Consider the following 22,900-nt stretch of genomic DNA (forward strand, 5'->3'; position numbering starts at 1 on the left):
GAAGAGGAATGAAGGTGAGCAGTAGCAAAACAGAATACATGTGCATCAATGAGAATGGGGATGAGAGTGTAGTGAAGATGCATGGAGCAGACGTAAAGAAAGTTGGTGAATTCAAGTACCTGGAGTCAACTGTGCAGGAAAATGGGGGCTGCGATAGTGAGGTGAGAAAGAGATTGCAGGCAGGGTGGAGCAGTTGGAGAAGGATTTCGGAAGTCATTTGTGATAGGAAAGTCCCAGCAAAAGTGAAAGGTAAGATGTATAAGACAGTAGTGAGACCAGCTGTGATGTACGGATTGGAGACCGTACCCTTAACGAAGAGACAGGAGGTAAAGTTGGAGGTGGCGGAGTTGAGGATGTTAAGGTTTGCGATGGGAGGTTGGACAGGATAAGGAACGAGCACATCAGAGGGACAGCACATGTGGAGAGCTTGGGAATGAAGCTAAGAGAGATGAGACTGAGATGGTACGGGCACATCCTGAGAAGAGATGCAGAGCATGTTGGAAGGAGAATGTTGAGGATGGAGCTGCCAGGCACATGAAAACGAGGAAGGCCAAAGAAGAGATACATGGATGTAGTGAGAGAGGACATGAAAGTGGCAGAGAAGGATGCAGAAGACAAGGAGCAATGGAGACGAAAGATCTGCTGTGGTGACCAGCCAAAAGAAGAAGAAATTTAGAGAAGAACAGAGAAATGATCAAAGGGAACAATCTTATAAAAATCTAGTATAAACAACTTATAACACAAAATCGAAAATAAATCATGTAGGAAACGTAGTAGTTCAAGATATCATTATTCAACATATAGTGCACAAAGGACTCCAAAGCCATTTCGTTACACACTACATAGCACACTTATCTATAGTTATTTGAGATTACGCCAACGAATTAATGCTTCCGGGTGTGAATGGCTGTGTTGCAAATAACTCCATTTTGCCTATGTAGAGCACTACTTAAGGCAGGAAAGTAATCCATTACTTTCCACCCTACGTGGTGCACTTATATAAGAAAAATAGCTTTTTTTTTTTTGCAATCCAGCTAATAATTAAACGCTTCCGGGTGTTTATAATTGCGTTGAAAAGAGCTAGTGACTGAAACCATACGGCACTAAGGCTGGAGCAGACATTCCCTAAGTAGTGCACTAATATCAAGAGTTTTGTTTGAGATTCCGCCATTGAGCAAATGCTTCCGGGTGTGAAGTCGAGCGCGTGAAGATGTATAATGACGTAAAAAGCCATATCTATCGATATATTTATTTGTTTATAATAAACCTATCGGTCTTATGTAAATATATTAAAATACATGTTTATTTTAAAGAATTTGTTCAATAAAAACACCCAACGGTTTTTTTTTTAAGTTTCCGCCAATTTTTAATAACTTCCTGATCTGATACTAACCACTTCCGCTGGTCAAGTAGGCGGAGACAGCAGCCAAACGTCATTTACGCGCGAAAAAGTTGTCGTGGTTTTAAATAGTGGAGGTTTTGTGCAGGTTATAGTTGTGTCAGTTGTGGATTTGGGTTTTAAAACTTTTATATTGAGATTTAAGTGAGTTCTGTTATTCATTTATGGTCAATGTGGACGTGAGCACTCGGATAAACACACATTAATCGACTTTAAAGGAGTCTTTAAAGGTAAGATCACTGTGGAGTTGAGTCCTAAATGGCTCCCTGAGTGCACTTCATCAGATCTGGATGAATATAATGGCTTGTGTATTATTTTTTTTTTTATGGTGTGTTGTGGTTGTTTTTTTTTAAATTAAATTCAGAATGAGTTATTTGAGTTTCAGCTTCAAATGTTCAGTACTTTGATCAATAGATAATGTGTGTATTACAGTGGTGCTTGAAAGTTTGTGAACCCTTTAGAGTTTTCTCTATTTCTGCATAAATATGACCTAAAACATCATCAGATTTTCACACAAGTCCTAAAAGTAGATAAAGAGAACCCAGTTAAACAAATGAGACAAAATATTATACTTGGTCATTTATTTATTAAGGAAAATGATCCAATATTGCATATCTGAGAGTGGCAAAAGTATGTGAACCTTTGCTTTCAGTATCTGGTGTGACCCCCTTGTGCAGCAATAACTGCAACTAAACGTTTGCGGTAACTATTGATCAGTCCTGCACACCGGCTTGGAGGAATTTTAGCCCATTCCTCCATACAGAACAGCTTCAGCTCTGGGATGTTGGTGGGTTTCCTCACATGAACTGCTCGCTTCAGGTCCTTCCATAACATTTCGATTGGATTAAGGTCAGGACTTTGACTTGGCCATTCCAAAACATGAACTTTATTCTTCTTTAACCATCCTTTGGTAGAACGACTTGTGTGCTTAGGGTCGTTGTCTTGCTGCATGACCCACCTTCTCTTGAGATTCAGTTCATGGACAGATAGCCTGACATTTTCATTTAGAATAAGCTGGTGTAATTCACAATTCATTGTTCCATCAATGATGGCAAGCCGTCCTGGCCCAGATGCAGCAAAACAGGCCCAAACCATGACACTACCACCACCATGTTTCACAGATGGGATAAGGTTCTTATGCTGGAATGCAGTGTTTTCCTTTCTCCAAACATAACGCTTCTCATTTAAACCAAAAGGTTCCATTTTGGCTTCATCTGTTCACAAAACATTTTTCCAATAGCCTTCTGGTTTGTCCATGTGATCTTTAGCAAACTGCAGACAAGCAGCAGTATTCTTTTTGGAGAACAGTGGCTTTCTCCTTGCAGCCCTGCCATGCACACCATTGTTGTTCAGTGTTTTCCTGATGGTGGACTCATGAACATTAACTTTAGCCAATGTGAGAGAGGCCTTCAGTTGCTTAAAGTTACCCTGGGGTACTTTGTGATCTTGCCGACTATTACACGCCTTGCTCTTGGAGTGATCTTTGTTGGTGGACCACTCCTGGGGAGGGTAACAATGGTCTTGAATTTCCTCCATTTGTACACAATCTGTCTGACTGTGGATTGGTGGAGTCCAAACTCTTGAGAGATGGTTTTGTAAACTTGTCCTGCCTGATGAGCATCAACAACGCTTTTTCTGAGGTCCTCATAAATCTCCTTTGTTCGTGCCATGATACACTTCCACAAACATGTGTTGTGAAGATCAGACTTTGAGAGATCCCTGTTCTTTAAATAAAACAGGGTGCCCACTCACACCTGATTGTCATCCCATTGATTGAAAACACCTGACTCTAATTTCACCCTCAAATTAACTGCTAATCCTAGAGGTTCACATACTTTTGCCACTCACAGATATGTAATATTGGATCATTTTCCTTAAATAAATTACCAAGTGTAATATTTTTCTCATTTGTTTAACTGGGTTCTCTTTATCTACTTTTAGGAGTTGTGTGGAAATCCGATGATGTTTTAGGTCATATTTATGCAGAAATGGAGGAAATTCTAAAGGGTTCACGAACTTTCAAGCACCACTGTATATCTGTACCTGTAACTTTAGTGCCTGTTCTGTATCACTTCAGGAAAATGAGTCACTACTTCACAAGACTGCGTGTGCAAAGAACATACACATGGCATGGAAATCCGATCAGTATAGACCGAAAACTGAAGAGACTCCACCACGAGTAAGTGTAGAGCTGGATCACAGAATGAGCTTGGGATTCAGACTATCATCATTATCATCATTCCTATTTCTCCTACCTGGGAATAAACTACAGCTCTTGGTATGAAATTTATTCAGTTTAGTTCATGGCAGTTTTTAAAATGTCCAAAATGCTCCCCAGGTCTTTGGTGATATCTGTTGAAGGAAGACCAGACCATGTGGTGTCTGTAGGTCAGTGCATCCTGATTGAGGGAGATGATGATGACAGCCCGTATGTTGCACGGCTACTTGAGCTTTTCAGTGATGGTAAGAATCGCTCGTCTCCTTTCCACACTGTCTCGTTAATGTTCTTCACATCTTGTAAGTCACACTAACATTAACGTCCAGGGCATGCAAAGATAATTTTCTGCCTTATTGTGACCCAAATCTGATTTAGGACTCAAGTCTGGTCTTGAGACTTTGTCCTGTATTGACATTTTAATTTATTTTACCAGGAAGTCATATTGAGATTTAAAAAAAACCCTCTCTTACTGGTGAGACCTGGCCAAGAGAGCAGCTGTACAAACTCATTAAAATACAACATGTACAAAAATCACAACATAAAACAGACTTGGGCAACATGGTCTTGGGTTTTGACTGAGTGTTTATTAAAGCAATGCTTGTGGTGTTTCTTGCCATATTCACAAAGTTTGACAAGAAGGTATTACTATTTCTGAAGCCAACTAAACCAGTGTTTTTCAACCACTGGGCTGCAGATTGCTGGGTTGCATCAGACATCACATCTGCCTTATTAGATACGCAAGACATGAAGTGGTGGTCAGCTGAGCTCTGTTTTCAAAGCGTTACTATTGCTGGGGCGCCTTCCTAGTTGTTAAAATGCCTGACGCTTGCATTGTTTTGGGCTGCTCGAATCAAACAAACCATGAAACTGAAGTTTGTTCTGGGTTTTCTGTCGAGTCATAAAAAAAAAAAAGGGTTGAAAGAGCAAAGGATTTTACCAAAAGATGATGAGAAAGGTGGCTCTTGATCCTTTCACAGTGATGGAATGGAGCTGAGTCGAAGAACACTTGAATTTACAGTGATCGCTTTGTGAAAGGTTTGTACAGTCGTCGGATTTATTTCGTCTGGATTCGCAAATCACTTTTCTCACTGTGTTCTGATATTTTGTGATGTTTTGAAGTTCAGGAGATGCTTCAATCCTCAGATGTGTTTTTGTTTACTGTTTGATCGTGGTTGCCATATTATAAACTAACACATATACATATGGTAATACACCTAATACCCAGGTCTTTAAAGGGGTTTCTGTGGATCTTTGTGACTGATTTAGCCGGAAGAGAAGAGCAGGGAGGATAGAGACTCAAGCGGCTGTGGTTTGTTTTTGATTTCACCCAATATTAAAACTTGTAGCGTCTTAGCAAAGATGCGAACAGAAAGTCCTGCTTACCCAGACAAAAACGATACAGGATTTATCTTGTACTGTCCTGATCTCCAGATCTTTAACCCAGCTACGTACGTATAAAGTTGTCCTCCATGCTCTCCCAGGTTTTCATCTGTTTGTCCGTGTAGAACGATGTCTGCAGCACCAGGTAGTTTAGATGTCGGGGAACTCAACGGATGGATAATTTTCCAACTTGTAGGAAAAATCCTTCTTTGTTAGCGTGTAAGGATCTAATCCCATTGAGCGGCTTCTATCTCCACTTCTTTTGAGTGTACTTCTTGGTTTTAATAACTTGCTTCTTTGCTGAACACCAACATGGCAATAAGTTCTTGTGTTAAAGGACATGGGACATGGATTTCTGGGTATAATTATGTATAAAGGACATAAGAAATGCCATCTAAATCACTGCAGGGCGTCAAAAATGTGAAAATCATCACATTCAACTTTTTTTTTTTATACATCAGCGTAAAACAATGATTCGTTAATTAGCTAAGCGGTCACGTGACCCGTGACGTCACAAAAACTTTCCAAGGAGCCAGCGCTTGGGAATCTAATGTAAACAGGTTACTGAAATGGACACCATCGACAGTGACATTCCCGATGTTTCACAGAGATGTGAAGTTAGACCCTATCAATTCGAACCGATAGCTGGAAATTCACATGAACATGGATCTTGTCTTTACTCTGACGGGTCAGATGATTCTGAGAGTGAGAGTTCATTCAATCCCCATGAAACTGAAAGCGGTCGGCTCGATAACACTTCCAGGTAAGTTAAAAACAATTCTGCTCAAAGGCTAATGATCTGTTGAAAGAAGTATTATTTTTGTATCATACATCGAAAGTTCATCATAGATCTAGCTAAAGTCCGTTGCAAGCTAGTTTTTTTTTTTTTCTGATATTTTTCGAGATTGATTGAGATACAATGCTTCCAGAGTCCGAGATGAAAACATTCAAAATGGCGAAACGAGTCAGAATTATGATAATCAATAATTGATACACCCAAAATTATAATACTAATCCTTACCGCATGAGGCCCATGGTAAAACCACACTTCCAGGAGGGGCTGCCGTCTGCCTCCCAAGCCGGCCGAGAGCGCTCCTCGTCGGGCACGGCCAGGCGGGCGAATGCCCTGGTCCATCCGCCCTGTCTAAAAAATAATGGTACAGCTCCGAGTGAAGGTATCAATGCGCTGTCGAAGCGCGCAGAAGGTGTTAGTACGCCTGTCATTATAGTGCGGACTTTCCATAGCATAGAAAATCGCCACGTTTCAATTTGTGTAACTGAACTTTGTTTCATGTCACTGGTCATATAAACCTATGTAAACAGGAAAAACATGGAAGAGTTTGGTCGCATCTAACTACAGCCCCAAAAAATACCATTGGCCATACTGAGCCTAGCTACATTGCTAACAGGAGTGACCGCGTGTCTGACTGACTGGGAGGTCGCAATACACCATGATGTTCAATGTACGTTAAACACTCTAAAAACGAAACAATTTTCTTGTCATCCAAGACACAAAAACCATTTTGTCGCATTCGTCATCATCACGATTCACACTTCTCCATATTCATCTACCCGCTTGTGCTGTGCCTGAAAGTTTTTGTGACGTATGATTACATGACAGCGGCTTTTCCGGTTGTAAAATATGCATATCGGAGCTCGAGCAGAAATGCCATATAATCATCACGAATATAACGATTTTGCTGAATTTAATAGATAATTTTGTATTTGTTGATGCAATTATTTCATATTTTTAATGGAAAGAAACTGATATAGTGTGCATTTGTTTCATGTCCCATGTCCTTTAATGGACCATACTCCACTTTTGGATCATTAATCCCTTTTGACTGAGAATAACCCACATGTATGGTTGTATACTGGCTTCTGGCACATCCATACAGTTTTAAGTACAATACCTACAATTAAAACCAGTTTGTTTTTATTACATTTATTTAATTCCTGGGCTCCCATCTGTAGCAGGGAGTGATGTCGTGTCCCCTTAGTACACTTTTTTACAATAGATTACTAGATTCTAATAGAATAGATGAGCCAAAATAATTGGAGATCTTTTTTTAATGGGCCCCGACTTGTTACAAGTATGAATAGGTGGGCCTTAAAGTAAGAAAAGGTTGCGAACCCCTGCTGTAGATGAAGTAAAGACTTGGCCTTGAAAAGGATTTGATGGTTTTTGGTCTCAATCTTGATTCCGTCTCTTTCATTTCAACTCGATTTTGACTTGTTCTTTGATTCTTGATTTTCGACTCCATCTCGGCGAGTCCTCGTCTTGGACTTGGTGATTTATGGTCTTGACTACAGCCTTAATCTTATTTCTTCAGGATCGTATGGACAAGAAAGGAAAAAAAATCTCTTCAAATAGCCACTTTTTTTTTTTTTTTTAAATCTGATCCATATCTGGGCGGCACGGTGGTGTAGTGGTTAGCGCTGTCGCCTCACAGCAAGAAGGTCCGGGTTCGAGCCCCGTGGCCGGCGAGGGCCTTTCTGTGCGGAGTTTGCATGTTCTCCCCGTGTCCGCGTGGGTTTCCTCCGGGTGCTCCGGTTTCCCCCACAGTCCAAAGACATGCAGGTTAGGTTAACTGGTGACTCTAAATTGAGCGTAGGTGTGAATGTGAGTGTGAATGGTTGTCTGTGTCTGTGTCAGCCCTGTGATGACCTGGCGACTTGTCCAGGGTGTACCCCGCCTTTCGCCCGTAGTCAGCTGGGATAGGCTCCAGCTTGCCTGCGACCCTGTAGAACAGGATAAAGCGGCTAGAGATAATGAGATGAGATGAGAATGATCCATATCTGAAAAGTTTCCATGCGGCGCTCTTGTGTGGAATTCTTTTTCCTTGTTCCTGATTTTTAATTTGTACATCACGGCCATGTCTCCATGACTCTTCAGTAGGAAGATGAGAAAATCAGTGATTTTTGGTTTCTTCATATTTGGGGAATGGATTCAAGCAGAAGTGTAAGGAACCTACAGAAAGGAATAAACGTGTGAAATAATTGCTCAAGAAATTAAACTGGGTGTTTTTGAGGAGTGCATTTTCATTAAATATGAATATGATTGGAGTGTATGTTGTATAAATAGTTAATCCTCAAAATGGACAGGTTCCATCTGATCCGAAGAAAAGGGAATTGTGCCAAGTCATGATTTGGTCTGATTTGATAAGATTGGATTATTGTGTCCTGGGGGGGGATCTGATTTTGTCTTTTTATTTATTTTTTTTTCCCCTGGTCCGGTAATCTGAATGTAGCCCTTGTTGAACAGTTCCATGCTCGTGCATGGATTTAATAACGTCTGTATGTCCATAGATGCCAATCAGGAGAAGCGGGCGACGGTGCAGTGGTTTGTGCGGCTGTGTGAAATACCTCAGCACAAAAGGAAGCTCCTGGGCCGAGACCCTCATCCACAAGAGATCTTTTACTACCAGGATGACTCCTGTGGTAACGAGGTGGATGCTACGACCATCCTCCGAACAGTTCAGGTAGGTGCGTGTGTGTTGTTTACCTCACCCATGACGGAGTAAGCGGGGTAAGGTACTGTAATCAGTGCGGTTTGTGTGTCTGTCTGTCAACAATTTAGCATCTGGATGGTTGCACCGATTAACTTCAAATTTTCAGGGTAGATGGGCAATGGTCTGTAGATTACCGGATTTAAATTTTGGGGGTAATCTGGTCAAGGTCACTGGAAAGGTCAACCTTTCGGTCAAAATAACATTTTTTCATTATAACTCAAACGGTTGCCGATAGACAGATGTTTACTATTATGAGCATATGGGAGTTCCTATATGGCCTTTCATTTGGCACCATGATCTTTGAACTTGAAAGGTCAAACTCAAGGCTATGGATTTTCAGAGGGCTGTAACCTGAAAACGGTTGATGGTCGCCAGATATTTACCATTATCAACTTCCAGAAGTGCCATATGGGCTTTCATTTGGCACCATGAGCTGTGACCTTGAAAGGTCAAACTCAAGGTCACAGATTTTCAGAGGGCTGTCACTCAGTCAGTTGATGGTGGACAGATATTTACCATTATCAACTTGTAGGAAGTGCCATATGGGCTTAGCCTAGTAAACTAGACCCACCCGCCTAGCGGCCAAAAATATTTTTTGCCTGCGAGTGGGTCTAGCCTCGCACCATATCAACAAAACACCCCGGGCATCAAATCGTGCCCGCCAATCACAACGCAAGGTTTTTGTTTGGATTCTTTGGGCGGGCTTTTGCAGGAGTGACGACAAAGCTGCGCGACGCTGGAGAAAGCACAACAGGAAAGATGGCTACGGCTAGTGAATAGCGCGCGTTTAACTCCGCTTTGGAATCAGTTTTAGAAGAATTAGACTTGGAGTTTTCGTTGAAACATGAGCAGGAAGAGGCTCTCCGCTCATTCCTTTTCAAGAAGGACGTTTTCGCTGTTTTGCCGACCGGCTATGGCAAAAGTCTGATCTACCAGCTGGCTCCGCTCGTAGCCAAAAGGATGGGGCTAGTTTGTGCAGTACGAAGAATTAATAAACAGCTTTGAAACATTACTTTTTGATTGTTTCTTATTTTCCCGTTATTTTAAATTTAAGGGAGATTATTTCACCAAACACCACTAAATAAAAACTCTCAAAAACAGTTTAAGCAAACCCTTGAAAAACACTTGGAAAAAAATGTGTATGTTAAGTATGTGGTACAGACTCCAAACTTGTGGTCATTATCTCCAAACTTCTTAATATGTAGAACCTGTTTATTAATTAATACGCATTTTGAAAAATTTATTTCAAGGCCTCCCCCACTGCTTTCTGTCGCTCTGACTACGTCACAGTCACTGTTGCGCTGATTGGTCAGAGCGTTGGCCTATAGAGATCTTGCAGTCACGTGACCGGAAAGTTAACAGCCGCCATCTTGTCGGTCAACAGCACAGCTGAATATTGCTGCACTCGTGTACAGAATGGATCAATTTCAACCGACGGACTACACGGCTCATTTTTCTAATGAACAGATAACTAGATATATGTCTAAAATAAATGATCTACAGATTAGTGACCCTTATGGCTTACCGGACGGAGTTTTCACGACCGTGTCAGTGGATATGGAACTGCCAGAGGTGGAATACCCGGACGTGTATAATTACCTCATCAACTTTCCCTCGCTGTTCAGTGGTGAAGCACTGCGTGCTTATAAATCTCTGGACAGTTACCTTTACAGAAATTCAGGATTTGTCAGCGACTCAGATGTGGCATCTTGTAAACAAGAAAATGATCCTCACTGGATGGGTAAGTCACTTAAGTATTGAGTATAGCACTGACCAGCCGATTATAGAATAGAATAAGGTAATTCCAGCTGTAATTCCAAATCGTCCATCTTGTTTACCATGGATCTGGCGTTGGAGAGGTAGAGGCTTAGCAGTGGAGATTTGAGTGGCTGTTTTCTGAGCTTAGTCAACAGGCCGGCTCTGCAGCCTCACTTTTGCTTCCTCTCCCGGCGCCACCTCCTTAGCTTTGCTTCCAATAACAATCCATGGAGACCCCGCTGGTCTCGCTATCTCGTCCGGAATGTTGTGCATCTGATGGAAATCGCTACAAACCATCATTTTCTGCTGGAAAACAATGTCCAGTAAGTCCATACGGTTGTAGTGGATATTGAAGTCCGGTACAGACGAACAACACGCAAAAATACACACAAAAAACATAAACGTGCACAGGTAGGGAGAGCTTGTAGCCGCAGCCGTTGTAGTAGAATTGTATATAGTAGGTTTTTCCAGAAGAAAAGATAGAAGTAGAAGGCGGAAATATGGCGTTTGACCGACAAGATGGCGTCTGTCACAATCTGGATCGGCTGTGACGTCACATGCAAGTGCTCCATACGCACAGAGACAGTTTGAAAGACAGTGGGTTGTTCCTCCCACACCCTTCGGAAATGTCTACGAGCGAGGCCAGACTAAATATTCACATTTAGTCTGGCTTGGCAGGCTAATATGGGCTTTCATTTGGCACCATGAACTGTGACCTTGAAAGGTCAAACTCAAGGTCATGGGTTTTCATAGGACTATAACTTGACAGCTGATGATTAAGAAATATTACCATTATCAACATAATGGGTATAAAATAAGTGCTGCCGGGCGAGGTTTGTTTTGCCTGGCAACGTTTGTTTAAAAATGAATTAACCCAGACAGGAGATGAAGATCTGTGACACAGAAGGTTTTTAGCTCATAACTGGAATAGGTTTTTTTTTTTTTTTTTTTTTTTTTTTTTCGAGGTACTGAAAGGATGGAAATGGTTGTAAATGGTGATGAGTGATCCTTATTTTGTTTGATCGTACAGGTCTGTTTTTCTTTTGCCTGTAGATTAAACACATCCCTGCTGAGGCGCCGTTCCCAGATGTTAAGGGCAAAGACATTCTGTTTGTTAAACTTATGTGGGACATGAAGAAATTTCGGACTCTGGATCCTGAGTTGCCCCTTCAAAAGCCCAGGTCTCCTTCTCCGGCCCTGCGTGCACTCCGACCCCGTGCTCTCCCCACCCCGGACCCGAGCGTGATGAAGCGGGCCTTGTCCGGCATCGTCACCCACGGCAGCATGAGCGCCGGTAAGCTGGGCTCCACCGAGGCCGAGTCAGCTCACTCCGCCTCCAAACTGTCCGCTGCCAAGCTACTGAACGTGAAGAGGAGAAGCAGAGTTTCGTCCAACCCAAACATCCGCAAGAAGCTCGTCCTGTGCAGTGAGTGCTGGCGGAGTTTCCTAGTCTGTGTGGATTATTTAATCTGCGTTCACATTTTATTCTGCTTCAGCATTCGAAGAACAAATCCGTATGCTAAACATCACATGCTTGTTGCTGATTGGCTACAGCTTATGATTATTACAGCGAAGAATTATTGCACTTTCAGTCTGTTGTTTGTTAGCCGAGTAAAAAGTTTCCTTTTGGCAGCTTTTCAGCATTCTTGCATTCTTATTAAAGCAGCCTAAAGTGAACCATGGAGCTGAAGTAACACAATATGAATGGTTGAGAGCCAAATTAGCAACAATAGGATTATTCAGGCTCGTATTTCCTCTGTTTTCTACATTCCGTCTCAGACTGACGGGCGCTGTAGCCAATCAGCAGCGAGCATGTGACGTTCAGTAAGAGTCTTTTCACTTTGAGTTCATGCTATATATTCTCCTATATTTTTCTGAATTTGCTGTTTTTTGGTTAACATGTTCTGTACTTATTGACCATCATGTTAGTTAGCTTGGGCTACGATCACATTACAGCTCGTGATGGGTTTGAATACTTGGCGATGAAAATTGGCAGCATCGCTACCAATCATTTGATGCACAGCAAATGTTCTCTGAGCTTCACAAGTTGTTTTTTGTGTTTCTGCCTCATGAGTAGCCAAAAACATGAAAAATTTCAGTGTATGCATTGAAATTTGGTGGTGCTGTTTTCGTTGGCAAACTAAGCAGTGAGTACTCACAGATGGGTTTGGGAATGCCTACCAAACCTCTGGGAACCTTTGCTGAGCCTCTTGAAGTATATTTGCCTCAAATTTATATCCTTGAGGCTTGCAGGAGCCTCGGTGACACAGCGGCAAGGTGAAGCCTAACCTAAAGTGCATTTACATTCAGGGATCCTTCAGCTAGGTTTGTAACTGGTTGAGTGAAGGGCTCATGAGTATTCAGCAAATGTTTGGCGATGGTTTGATGATTGGTTGGCGCTGATGTCCTGCATTGTTGAAATCTATTTAGCAACGTGGCTGCGATCATTCTCCTGCCAGACACTGATGTGTACAAAACCCTCAAGCATGTGTCCTTGGAGAAATGGCAGGTCTCTTCAAAAGAAAAGAGCCAAGCATTCGCCTGCTGTGACCACAACTTGTAGTTCATCATGCATCGCCACCTAAACGCTTCATTTTCATCAGTAACTCCTCTCAAAGCATCACAAACTGTAGTGTGGCCGTAGCCTGAGTTAGCTCGGTGTTTGTTTTGGCTTGAGCTAGTGGAAGTCCCCGGAGGCATACTGATCCGCTCCCACGCAGCCGATTATAATTCACTTTATATTGATTCGATTTTCACAAAATTTGCTTTATTGCTGATGGTGTAAATTTCAGGTGCAGTTGATCTAGATGTAAAAATGCATGTGTACAGGCGTCACGTTTTAGCACAGTGCCAATATTTTTGGAGAAATTATTACATTATGCTGATTTTTATTTAATTCAAAAGCCAGGCTTGACTCTATTGGGGTCATCAGTCTTTTCAAACACGACTATTATAAATTCAGATTGTGCTCATCTGGCAAATTCAACATCTCTGTACAGCAAAATAAATGATGGTGATTTCAGAGTTAATTTCTCTCTCTCTCTCTCTCTCTCTCGGTCTGTGTGTCTTTTTGTCTGTCTGTAGGTCCAACGAAGAAACTGACCAGAGACGATGTTCTTGGGGAGATACTGGATGATGACCAGGAAAAGGAGGAAGTGCTGGCAAGCAAGCTAGGTGCTTCTCCACCTTGTCGCTTCTCCACCCGTCTGACCCCACTCCAAAACGTAGTCTTGAACAAATCTCCCACTGAGGAGGAGAATCTGTCCATCCAGCCTCTCCAAAGCCCCAATAAACCCAGTCACTCTGCTTGTGATAACACCTCCACCAGGTCAGTTTAGAGATGTGATGTGGGTGGACACAAGTTTTCGGTTTTATTTTTTACATAAAAGAAACTTTTAGGGAACGTGCTGTTACAGGAACAGAATCGATGACTGGGTGGTGTGATGTGGTACGACAGAAAGCAAAGATGCTCTTCCTGCTTAATGTTTATTCCTCTGATACCACAGCAGCTCGTTAAATATTACAATTCCTATTTAATTTTTAAAGTGTCACGTACTTTTTATTCATTTATAGTAGGCATATCAGGTGAGAAGTCAATCCGAATGGCTCCCATTGAATTCAGAACAGCATATTTCTTACAGAATTAAAATGTTTATCCATTCTTGAAATATTACAGATCAAAGATTGGAAAAAAAAGGCTTCATTTTTAGAAAACTGCCATATGTATTCGGATCACATGGTCCAAAATGGGCCTCATTTACCAATGAAATCAAATGTTTTCTATTTTTCAAGATATTTACATGGAAATTGGCAGGCACATAGATGATGGCATACTGAATACAAAGTTTGAAAAACTAGTAAAAACCAGTTATGCAAACTGGTGTTAGTATTAATTATGCTAATTGGGTAAAAATGTTAAATTGTAACACTCCAAAGTAATAACATGGATTAAAGTTTTCCGTCGTGTGACGGATTTCCGTCAACTGAACTCTCCCAAGGCCAAATGTGAGGTCGGTGCTGATCCGAGGAGAATTAAAATGCCGGGTGGTTGGGTAGAGATTGGGTTATAACACTGATGTGTTGCAACACCATCAACTATCAGCAGGGTTTATTTAACTTTTTTGTTTTTGAGCCATGCTTTGTGTCGTTCATTTCCTATGTTTGATCATGTTTAAACGTTCGCTGTCTACGGTGTGGCATTAAAAAAACATGCGCTGTCAAAATTGGCAAAATACATTCCCATGTGCTTGGCGTGCTTGTGTCTGACCATTTCTGTTTTGTATTAAATTAAATCTTGCCAAAATGACTCAGTTCAAACTTGGACGTATAGAAATGGAGCATGTTTAAAAAAAAAAAAAAAAACGAAAAAATAAAGCCCGGAAAGCCCGCTCCTCTGCTTCAGCCAGACTTGAAGACCCGACGGTGCAATGCTTGCAGACTGTCAGAAGTAATTAGACCTAAATTTATAGCTAACAAATCAGCAGACGCCCCAACAATTATTTTCTTTGTTAGGCCAATGTGTAAGGTATGTTAGAACCGTGCCTTATAGCCTACGTTATATCACAATTTAAAGGACGTTTGAGGAGTGGGAGGCTGCGAGCGCAATGATGTTCCGACATGCGCTAAACTTTATTCCCTGAAAATCATACACCAGCGTTCAATGCCCCAAACAGTCAAAATGTCTAGAAGACTACGGTTAAATAATAATCATAGCCTACTAAGTTAAATTACGTCAAAACATCTGTTTCTGGCCTATGAAATGATGGAGGAAAATGAGAACGAACGCAAAGTAGATAGCAGCCAACTTCACGCGATCTTTTAGGTAACTTAACACTCGTGTTGGCCACAATATTTCTCTTAATAAAATCTTGAATTGTTTTTGAAGTTGTATTCAACACAAAGTAAGGTCAAATTATAATTTTAATTTAAGCGAAGATTCAAACTTTTTTCTATATTGACGTCGAGCATAGAGGAGCATATCATTCTGCTTTCGGTTTCGGCAGCATGGATGCGCTTTACATGAAAGAAGGCACTGATGTGTCTGCCATCGATAAAGGTATAAAAAAAACAAGTGGAGGTGGGCTTGGCTGTACGAAATAGGTGAAAACGGAAAGCCATTTAGTTCATGGTGCAAAAAACTAAACATTCCAGGCGCTTGCATTTGTGTGGTTTGCCACAAAAAATAATATACGGAAGCAATGGAAAGAAAGTGCAATAAATTGAATATATTAATCCATTAATTAATTGATAATAATAAAGTTCTAAGTTAACCATTCTCAGAATTTCATCGAAATCCACCCATAACCCCCCCCCCCCCCCCCCGTAAATTTTCAGTCAAATAATTTTTTTTTTTTGCTTTAATCCATGTAATAAAAGACTATTTCTAATACCGTGTTTGTGCTCTGTTGGACTTTGTGTTTCTAAGTAGGGCCTACTAGTATTTATGTGAAATAATGTGTATGTATGTTATTTACCAGCTGGGAGGTCCATATCGTGAAATACCGTGACCAAGGTCTTGAAAGTACTGATCGAGGCCCTCTGGGCCGAGGTCAGTATTCAAGGCCGAGGTCACGGTATTTCACCATACGGACCGACCTTAAGCTGGTAAATAATATATTTATTTTTTTCTTTACCAAATTCTAACAGAAAATGAGAGTGCCCGAAAGGGAAAACCAAGCCGAGGCAAGCCGCCATTTTGAATCCTCATTCATGGCTATAATACAAATGGCTTCCTCCTCAGGAGACAAGTGCACTTCCATGGCAGGGGGAAAAAAGAACTACGTTTTGCCGTCTATGTAGTGTCCTATTTTATACAAAATTGAATCATTCAGGATTCAGCCATGTTTTTGCTTGGTGTTGGGAAATCACAGGTTTTTAGCTTTCTCCTGAAATGTTTTATTTTATTTCTTCTTCCTCAGGCTAGTAAAACTCACTTTCGCTGTGAACACTGTCGTTATCGCTATCCATGCTGTAAAATTAATGCTATTCTCCTGAGAAATGCTGGCAAAAATTTAAGATTTTTGGTAGTCTTATAAATAAATCTTATAAATGTTGACAAATTCTACCATGTTTGTTGTTGTGAATGAGCGAATCGCCAGAGGTCCATAACTGGGGTCCGTACCGTAGGATACGGACCTGCTCACCAGCCAATTGGAGCGTAGGATTTGGACTGCGAAAAAAATAAAAATGATTTTTTATTCCGATTAATATTCGCAGCTTTCAAGGTGAACCTCGAAAAAACTGAGTGCCACATCCAATAAACACTTCCAATTAATGAACTGAAATTGACACTCATGTTTCTGACTTCTGGTTTTTTAAAATCTTATTCCGACCACTAAGATCTCAATATTTTTCATCAAAACAACCAGAGTTATATTCTAAAATGGTTATTTATTTACATGAATCAGTTATGATTTGAAAAAATAAGTAGGTAAAGCTATGAACTCACTTCAAAGTCTCCTGAGAAGCATAACATCAAAACTAGGTGACGGAAAATTTTGCTGAATACTTCATCAGAAACAGTGAGAGCGAGAGAACATCACCACTATAAAGTTATCTGATCGATATTCACGAGTAATCCAGTCAGAAACTGATCAGAAGAGAGCGAGGGAGAGCCTGACTGCTTTCCCGTGACTCAAAAAGCACCGGCAGTTTCCCGATGTCCCGTGAGCAGGGTTTTTACTCTGCCCCAACTTCAACCTGCTGTTACTCCTAAAGTACTGAACAGATCGTAACAAGATATAATTTCTGCTTTCCAACGAACTGTAAGCTTTTTAATGATATTCACAATAGAAAATATTCAAGAGGTAAGCAGCGACAGATTTGGAAACTTGGATGAGCGTCTGCATGCACAATTTTCACAGCACGGCCAGCGAGCGTCTGATTATGCATATTTATTTATAGTTATGTTTAAAGTTGTGGCTCTCTTGTGAAGCAAGTTGCTTCCTGATATCACTTATGTTAACCCAGTATCTCACTGGGCTGTGACAGCTTGTGACAAATTATGAACGTCATTCGCGAGAGAGTTTCAAAAGTGTCTTGAAACATTGGCGGGGCTTCTCAATTTCCTCGCATGAGTCGCAAAGTGTCGCTCCTTCGTCGCTGAAATTTTGAACTGGTTCAAAAAATTCGTGCGACAATTTCTTTCAAAATAGCCGCAAATGCGTCCCTGGTGTCGCAAAGCTGTCGCGAATCCTTCTCAAGTCAGTTTTTGTGAGGCTTCCTCTACTTCCTTGCCTGCAGAGGGAAAGCCAGGCTGTGACAGCCTGTGACTAGTTGGAGACACAATTGTGGTAAAACATGCGAATATCAATTCAGTGTGATTTCAAGTGAAAATTGTTGCTAATTTGCGTATTTTATCGCAATTGTTGTCTCTCCAATTAGTCACGGGCTGTCACAGCCCAGTGAGATACTACCCTTACAGCAGCTCTTCTCGACCACTCATTCTCTTGGTCATTCTTCTCTTTTCTGTCTCTTGACATTTAAAAAATGCAGCGTGTCACGTTCCAGAGGCATCCTGAAGTCTTTCCTGTGGCAGAAAACTTGCGTACAGCTTGACCCCTGACCGTTACCAAGTAACTGACTACCGCTAGAGACTCCTTCCAAAATTCTTTACAAATGTCTCCTCAGAAAAATGTCCTCAATAATTGCAATTTTTTTTTTTTAATCCATTAAAGTGGAGCTAAACCTTGTGTCCCATGATCATGCGATAATAAACTTTGTAGCTCTATGGCCAGAGCTGCTGTTGTAGAAGATTAATCCGTACTTTCTGATGGATTGGATTTGAAAATCGAACCATGCTGTGGTATAATGCATCCTAGTACGCTGCTGCGTTGTGCAGGATATACCAAATATGTTTAATTCAGGGATGTTGGGTTATGTGGTCTAATTAATGATTAATATAAAGAGCATCCTTCTACAAAGCTTGCTAATGTTCTCCCAGGGACTTGGTCGGGGTCGAGCCTATAGAAGACGAAGTGTTTGAATCCGAGACGCTCGCAGGTAAAGGTAGGACTCCTCGTAGGAGAGAGGCCACTCCCAGGAGAGCTGGTCTCAGGGGGAACAAGTAAGCTAAACTCCCCCTCTTTATATAACCCTGAACTTTGGGTTACACTGTTGGGGTGGAGTTCAGGGGATGTTTTGCTAAGTCACAAAACCTAATTTTGATATCTTTGAGTTGCTTTGTTTTTCTTTCTTCTAACTGCTTTGTTCCCACTGATCACATTTCTGATGATGTGCACTAGCAGTGCATTTGGACTGTGGTTCTTTCTCCAAGTACCTAACTACTGATATTGGTGAAGGTTCAAAAAGTTTGATTTTGGATGCAGGAAAACGCACCATATCTCAGAATCTGGGGTGTGGTTTGTGTGTTTTTTTTTTTGGAGTACAATTTGGTTGTCTGTGGACATAATCATTTTGCAGCACATGGAGGACACACCTAGCTAGAGTGCCATGTCTTCTCCTGTTCAGGGAAATCTGTTTCCCTGAACATGTCTACAGTGATGACTTCAGTAACCCTTGTGTGTTTTTGTCCGTTGGCAGCTCAAGAACTCCATCCAGGAGGAAAGAGTCAGCTACAGTCCGAGATCATGCTCTTACTGTGCTGTAAGTATATATCTCATCTCATCTCATTATCTCTAGCCGCTTTATCCTGTTCTACAGGGTCGCAGGCAAGCTGGAGTCTATCCCAGCTGACTACGGGCGAAAGGCGGGGTACACCCTGGACAAGTCGCCAGATCATCACAGGGCTGACACATAGACACATTCAACCATTCACATTCACACCTACGGTCAATTTAGAGTCACCAGTTAACCTAACCTGCATGTCTTTGGACTGTGGGGGAAACCGGAGCACCCGGAGGAAACCCACGGGGAGAACATGCAAACTCCGCACAGAAAGGCCCTCGCCGGCCACGGGGCTCGAACCCGGGCCTTCTTGCTGTGAGGCGACAGCGCTAACTACTACACCACCGTGCCGCCCGTAAGTATATATGGTTATAGCAAAATAAAAAAGGGGCAACATTGTACCAACTAATGTTTTCTGTTGGGCAAAAATATGTGCGTTCTCGTACATTTTTGCATACATGTACATCAGTACAAATGTTTGCGTCACCCCTGTGGTGCTAGCTTACCAGGCTCTCAAGGAGTTAGGGCCAGCGTACCTCCAGAGTCTGATCTGCCCCTATGTGCCAGCCAGATCCCTACACTCCACTACTACTACTACTGGTTGCCTGGCCTCTCCTCTCCACTCCTGCCCAGCCCGCTCAGGACTGCTGTCTGTCCTGGTTCCCTGTTGGTGGAATGACCTTCCCATTGAGGTCAGAACTGCTGACCACCTTCAAGCACAGACTTGAAACTCCCCTCTTCAGGCTGCACCTGTCCTCTTCCTCCCTGCCCACTGTGTAACTGCATTTCGATCTCGACCAACCCAGGCTGTGTTCTATCTAGCCTGGGGTTAGCCATACGAGTTCTCCATTTAATTGTACTTTGTATAGTTGGTTTGTTTCCTTGGCTGTTTGAGCATTTATACTTCAACAGAATATTACACTAGGTATTGTTGGCATGAGAACTTTCTTGTCTAAAAGTTCAGCACTTCGTGTACCTGACTTTTGCACTTGTACGTCGCTCTGGATAAGAGCGTCTGCTAAATGGCATGTAATGTAATGCATCGTATCGTCCATCGTTTCTAAATTTCAAGGAAGGGGAAGACCAAATGGGATGAACATCTTGAAAAATTGTATGAAATCAACCCTGCCATCAGACACTTATCCTCACTTCAAACTAGACATGATCAAGTGGTGTATACCAGGTGTCACCAATACCAGGTGTCCTATTGGTCATTCAAGGCTTGCCCATGGTGATTTTTTTTTTTTTTTTTTTTTTTAAATTAACGGGTGAAGAACCATCATTATGCCGTTTCTTTAGGATACCTCTGACAATTGGGCATATTTCACTTTGTCATGGTCAATGCTACAAGGGAACAGTTTTATCCTCAAAGGACCTGAGACAATGTTTAACAAGGTGCCACCACCAGAGGTGGACAAAGTACCCAACTTCATTACTTAAGTCAAAGTACAGATCCCACTGGTCAAATGTTACTCCGATACAAGTGCAAGTTGTCCAGTCAGTTTTTTTTACTTAGTACTGAAATACTTGCTTTTAAAAATACTTAAGTATTAAAAGTACACTTTGTCAATGCATTGTTTGTATTATTGCCACAACGCTTCCAAAACCCAATGCCTCTGAAGCAACCTACTGGATTATTTTGTGAATTCACAAAATGAATGCATGCTGTGCATCATGGTGGTTTAAGGTTAAGCTAGCTAGTCAGTGAAGCTCCACCTGACATGCTAGCAAGCTCTTTTCAAACTCGAAATCATATTGGGTAGCTAACTTTACTAGAAAAGAGATTTCTACATTTTGGCAAGATTATGCTGAACATGTTTCTGAAAGGACTTCAGATAAGTTAATGTTATTAATGTTGGCGTAACTCCCTTTTTACATGCCAACTAACAATGTCCAAGTTAACTTATGTGTTCTCGTTAGCCGTGGACAAGGCTACGGCAACTTGGTGGGCAAATCCATAGAAAGTCATTTGACTAACCAAGTTCAAGTCAACTTTATTATCAATAATGCCATATGTGCAGGACATACAGAGAATTGAAATTGCGTTTCCTTATTATCCGCGGTGCAAACAGTATTAAACATGAAATATAAAATATAGGTAAAAAAGAGAAACTTTAAAAAAAAAACCTGCTTACCTAGGTTTGCAATGTTATCGCTAGCTCTAAAAGCACAGACAACTTCACTGCAAGCTTTCTCTTGGGAATAAAACATTCACATCCCTCAATATGCTTCCATGGGTTGGATGGCAAGATTTTGTAGGCTGTGATATGGTTTCTTTTCACCAAACAAAGCCAACATTTAAAACGAAACGCATCTTTATTCCTTTCAGAAAACTGAAATATGGGTTTTAGGTATGGCCATGGGTGCGTGCATTCCCCAGAAGAACTGCCTCCTTCTATTCTGCCATCAACTGCTCACGTTAAATAATGCTGTTGAGAAATCACTGAACTTTATTTTATACAGTTTATGGACGTGACGTGACCCTAGTGATTACTGATGGGCTGTATCAGTGTCACCTACGAAAAAAACATCGCATTTTAGAAAAGAAGAAAAATCCACTTTCAAAGCTGCTTCATAGTAACTAGGAGCTCGATAGAAATGTAGTGGAGTGAAAGTCATAAGTTTCCAAAACAAATGAACAAGTAAAGTACAGATACTTGGTGTACTTAAGTACAGTACTCAAGTAAATGTACTTCATTACTGGCAACAAAGTTTTAGAATTATCACGTGTGTCTCTGAAGCGTCTCAGGCCCACTTTACACGGGGACGGTCTGAAACAAAAACGCAAAAGTCCGTTTTCGTTCTCACTTTTTTCCGCGTCTACACGACCGTTTTCAAGGAGGAAATCTGCGTCTATACGGTGACGCATAAATGTGTGGAATTCAATTGGATGTGCATGCCAGGCGGCTAGGTGGTGCTGTGAAAGACCTCCGCTATGTCTGCACGCATGCGCAACGTCTTCCGTCTTGTCTGATCTGCACATCTGCGCCGCGAAAACTTTGACTACTCTGGCTATGGTAAGTAAGAAAGTAAGTAAAAAAGTAAGAGCATACTATACCCGCCTCTGTTCATTAACGGTATATGTGCAGATTCGGTATAGATGTTCGAAGGACTCCTGGACGTTTATTAAAGCTGCCAGAGCAGCTTGAAGGTCCGTTGGATCGATGTAATCAGACATGCTCTTACTTTTTTACTTACTTTCTTACTTCCCGGGCTGGCATGTACAGTATATGACATGTATGACGTAAACGCGTACCCGACGTGAGCAGATCCGAGCAGGGTTTCGCGTATTGGGTAGTTTAGACGGATATGCAGCGGGGGCTGTTTTTAACTTATCCACTCTGGAAGGCGTTTTCAATTTTTTCCGTTTTTCAGCCTCGGAAACGCCGTCCCCGTGTAGACGAAAGGCACTTCCGATAAAATATTTAGTCGTTTTTACCCGACAGCGTCCTCGTGTAAACGGGCCCTCATTTAGTTATGTTTATTGATGTAACTCTATTGGTTTTAATTACTTATTTATTAAAATGTTTATAATGCCTTTTTAGAAATGCTCTTGCCATGAAATAACCTTAGGTGCTGACATGGTATTAAGGGGGGGGGAATCCCAAATCAGTGTATGTGATGTTAAATGTAGTTTGAATTTTGCCATCAACCTTTTAGCCTTTGTCACATTAAGAAAAGAGGTGAACTCTTGAAGTTAGACACCCTCTTTTAATTTTTTTTTTTAATACAAAATTTTTTTTCCTATTGCCAGTTTGTTTTATTTGAGACACTGAATTCAAATTTCTGAAATCTAGCACACGCACAGCTATAAATTTTATATATTTATGTCTGTCAGAGTAAACGTTCACAACGAAATAACCAGTTTTTGGTTACATCGAATAAACTTTGCTAACACGGACACTAAATGACGCTCCTGGGATTAAATGTAAAGTGTACACTACCGTTCAAAAGTTTGGGGTCACTCTGAAATTTCCTTATTTTTGAAAGAAAAGCACTGTTCTTTTC

The 22,900-nt window shown here is 41.4% G+C and overlaps 1 protein-coding gene across 1 annotated transcript in view; it reads left to right on the forward strand.

Moving 5' to 3' along the window:
* Positions 1–1,425: 1,425 nt before the first annotated feature.
* LOC132885368 (origin recognition complex subunit 1-like) overlaps positions 1,426–22,900 on the forward strand; it is a 46,635-nt gene continuing 25,160 nt past the window's right edge. The window contains exons 1-7 of the mRNA XM_060920004.1: positions 1,426–1,629; positions 3,477–3,578; positions 3,738–3,862; positions 8,307–8,479; positions 11,321–11,693; positions 13,352–13,595; positions 18,809–18,871. Coding sequence (XP_060775987.1) covers positions 3,481–3,578; positions 3,738–3,862; positions 8,307–8,479; positions 11,321–11,693; positions 13,352–13,595; positions 18,809–18,871 — 1,076 coding nt within the window. The 5' untranslated portion in view covers positions 1,426–1,629; positions 3,477–3,480. The remainder of the gene's footprint in view (positions 1,630–3,476; positions 3,579–3,737; positions 3,863–8,306; positions 8,480–11,320; positions 11,694–13,351; positions 13,596–18,808; positions 18,872–22,900) is intronic.

This window comes from Neoarius graeffei, chromosome 4 (assembly GCF_027579695.1).
Source record: "Neoarius graeffei isolate fNeoGra1 chromosome 4, fNeoGra1.pri, whole genome shotgun sequence".
Classification (NCBI taxonomy): domain Eukaryota; kingdom Metazoa; phylum Chordata; class Actinopteri; order Siluriformes; family Ariidae; genus Neoarius; species Neoarius graeffei.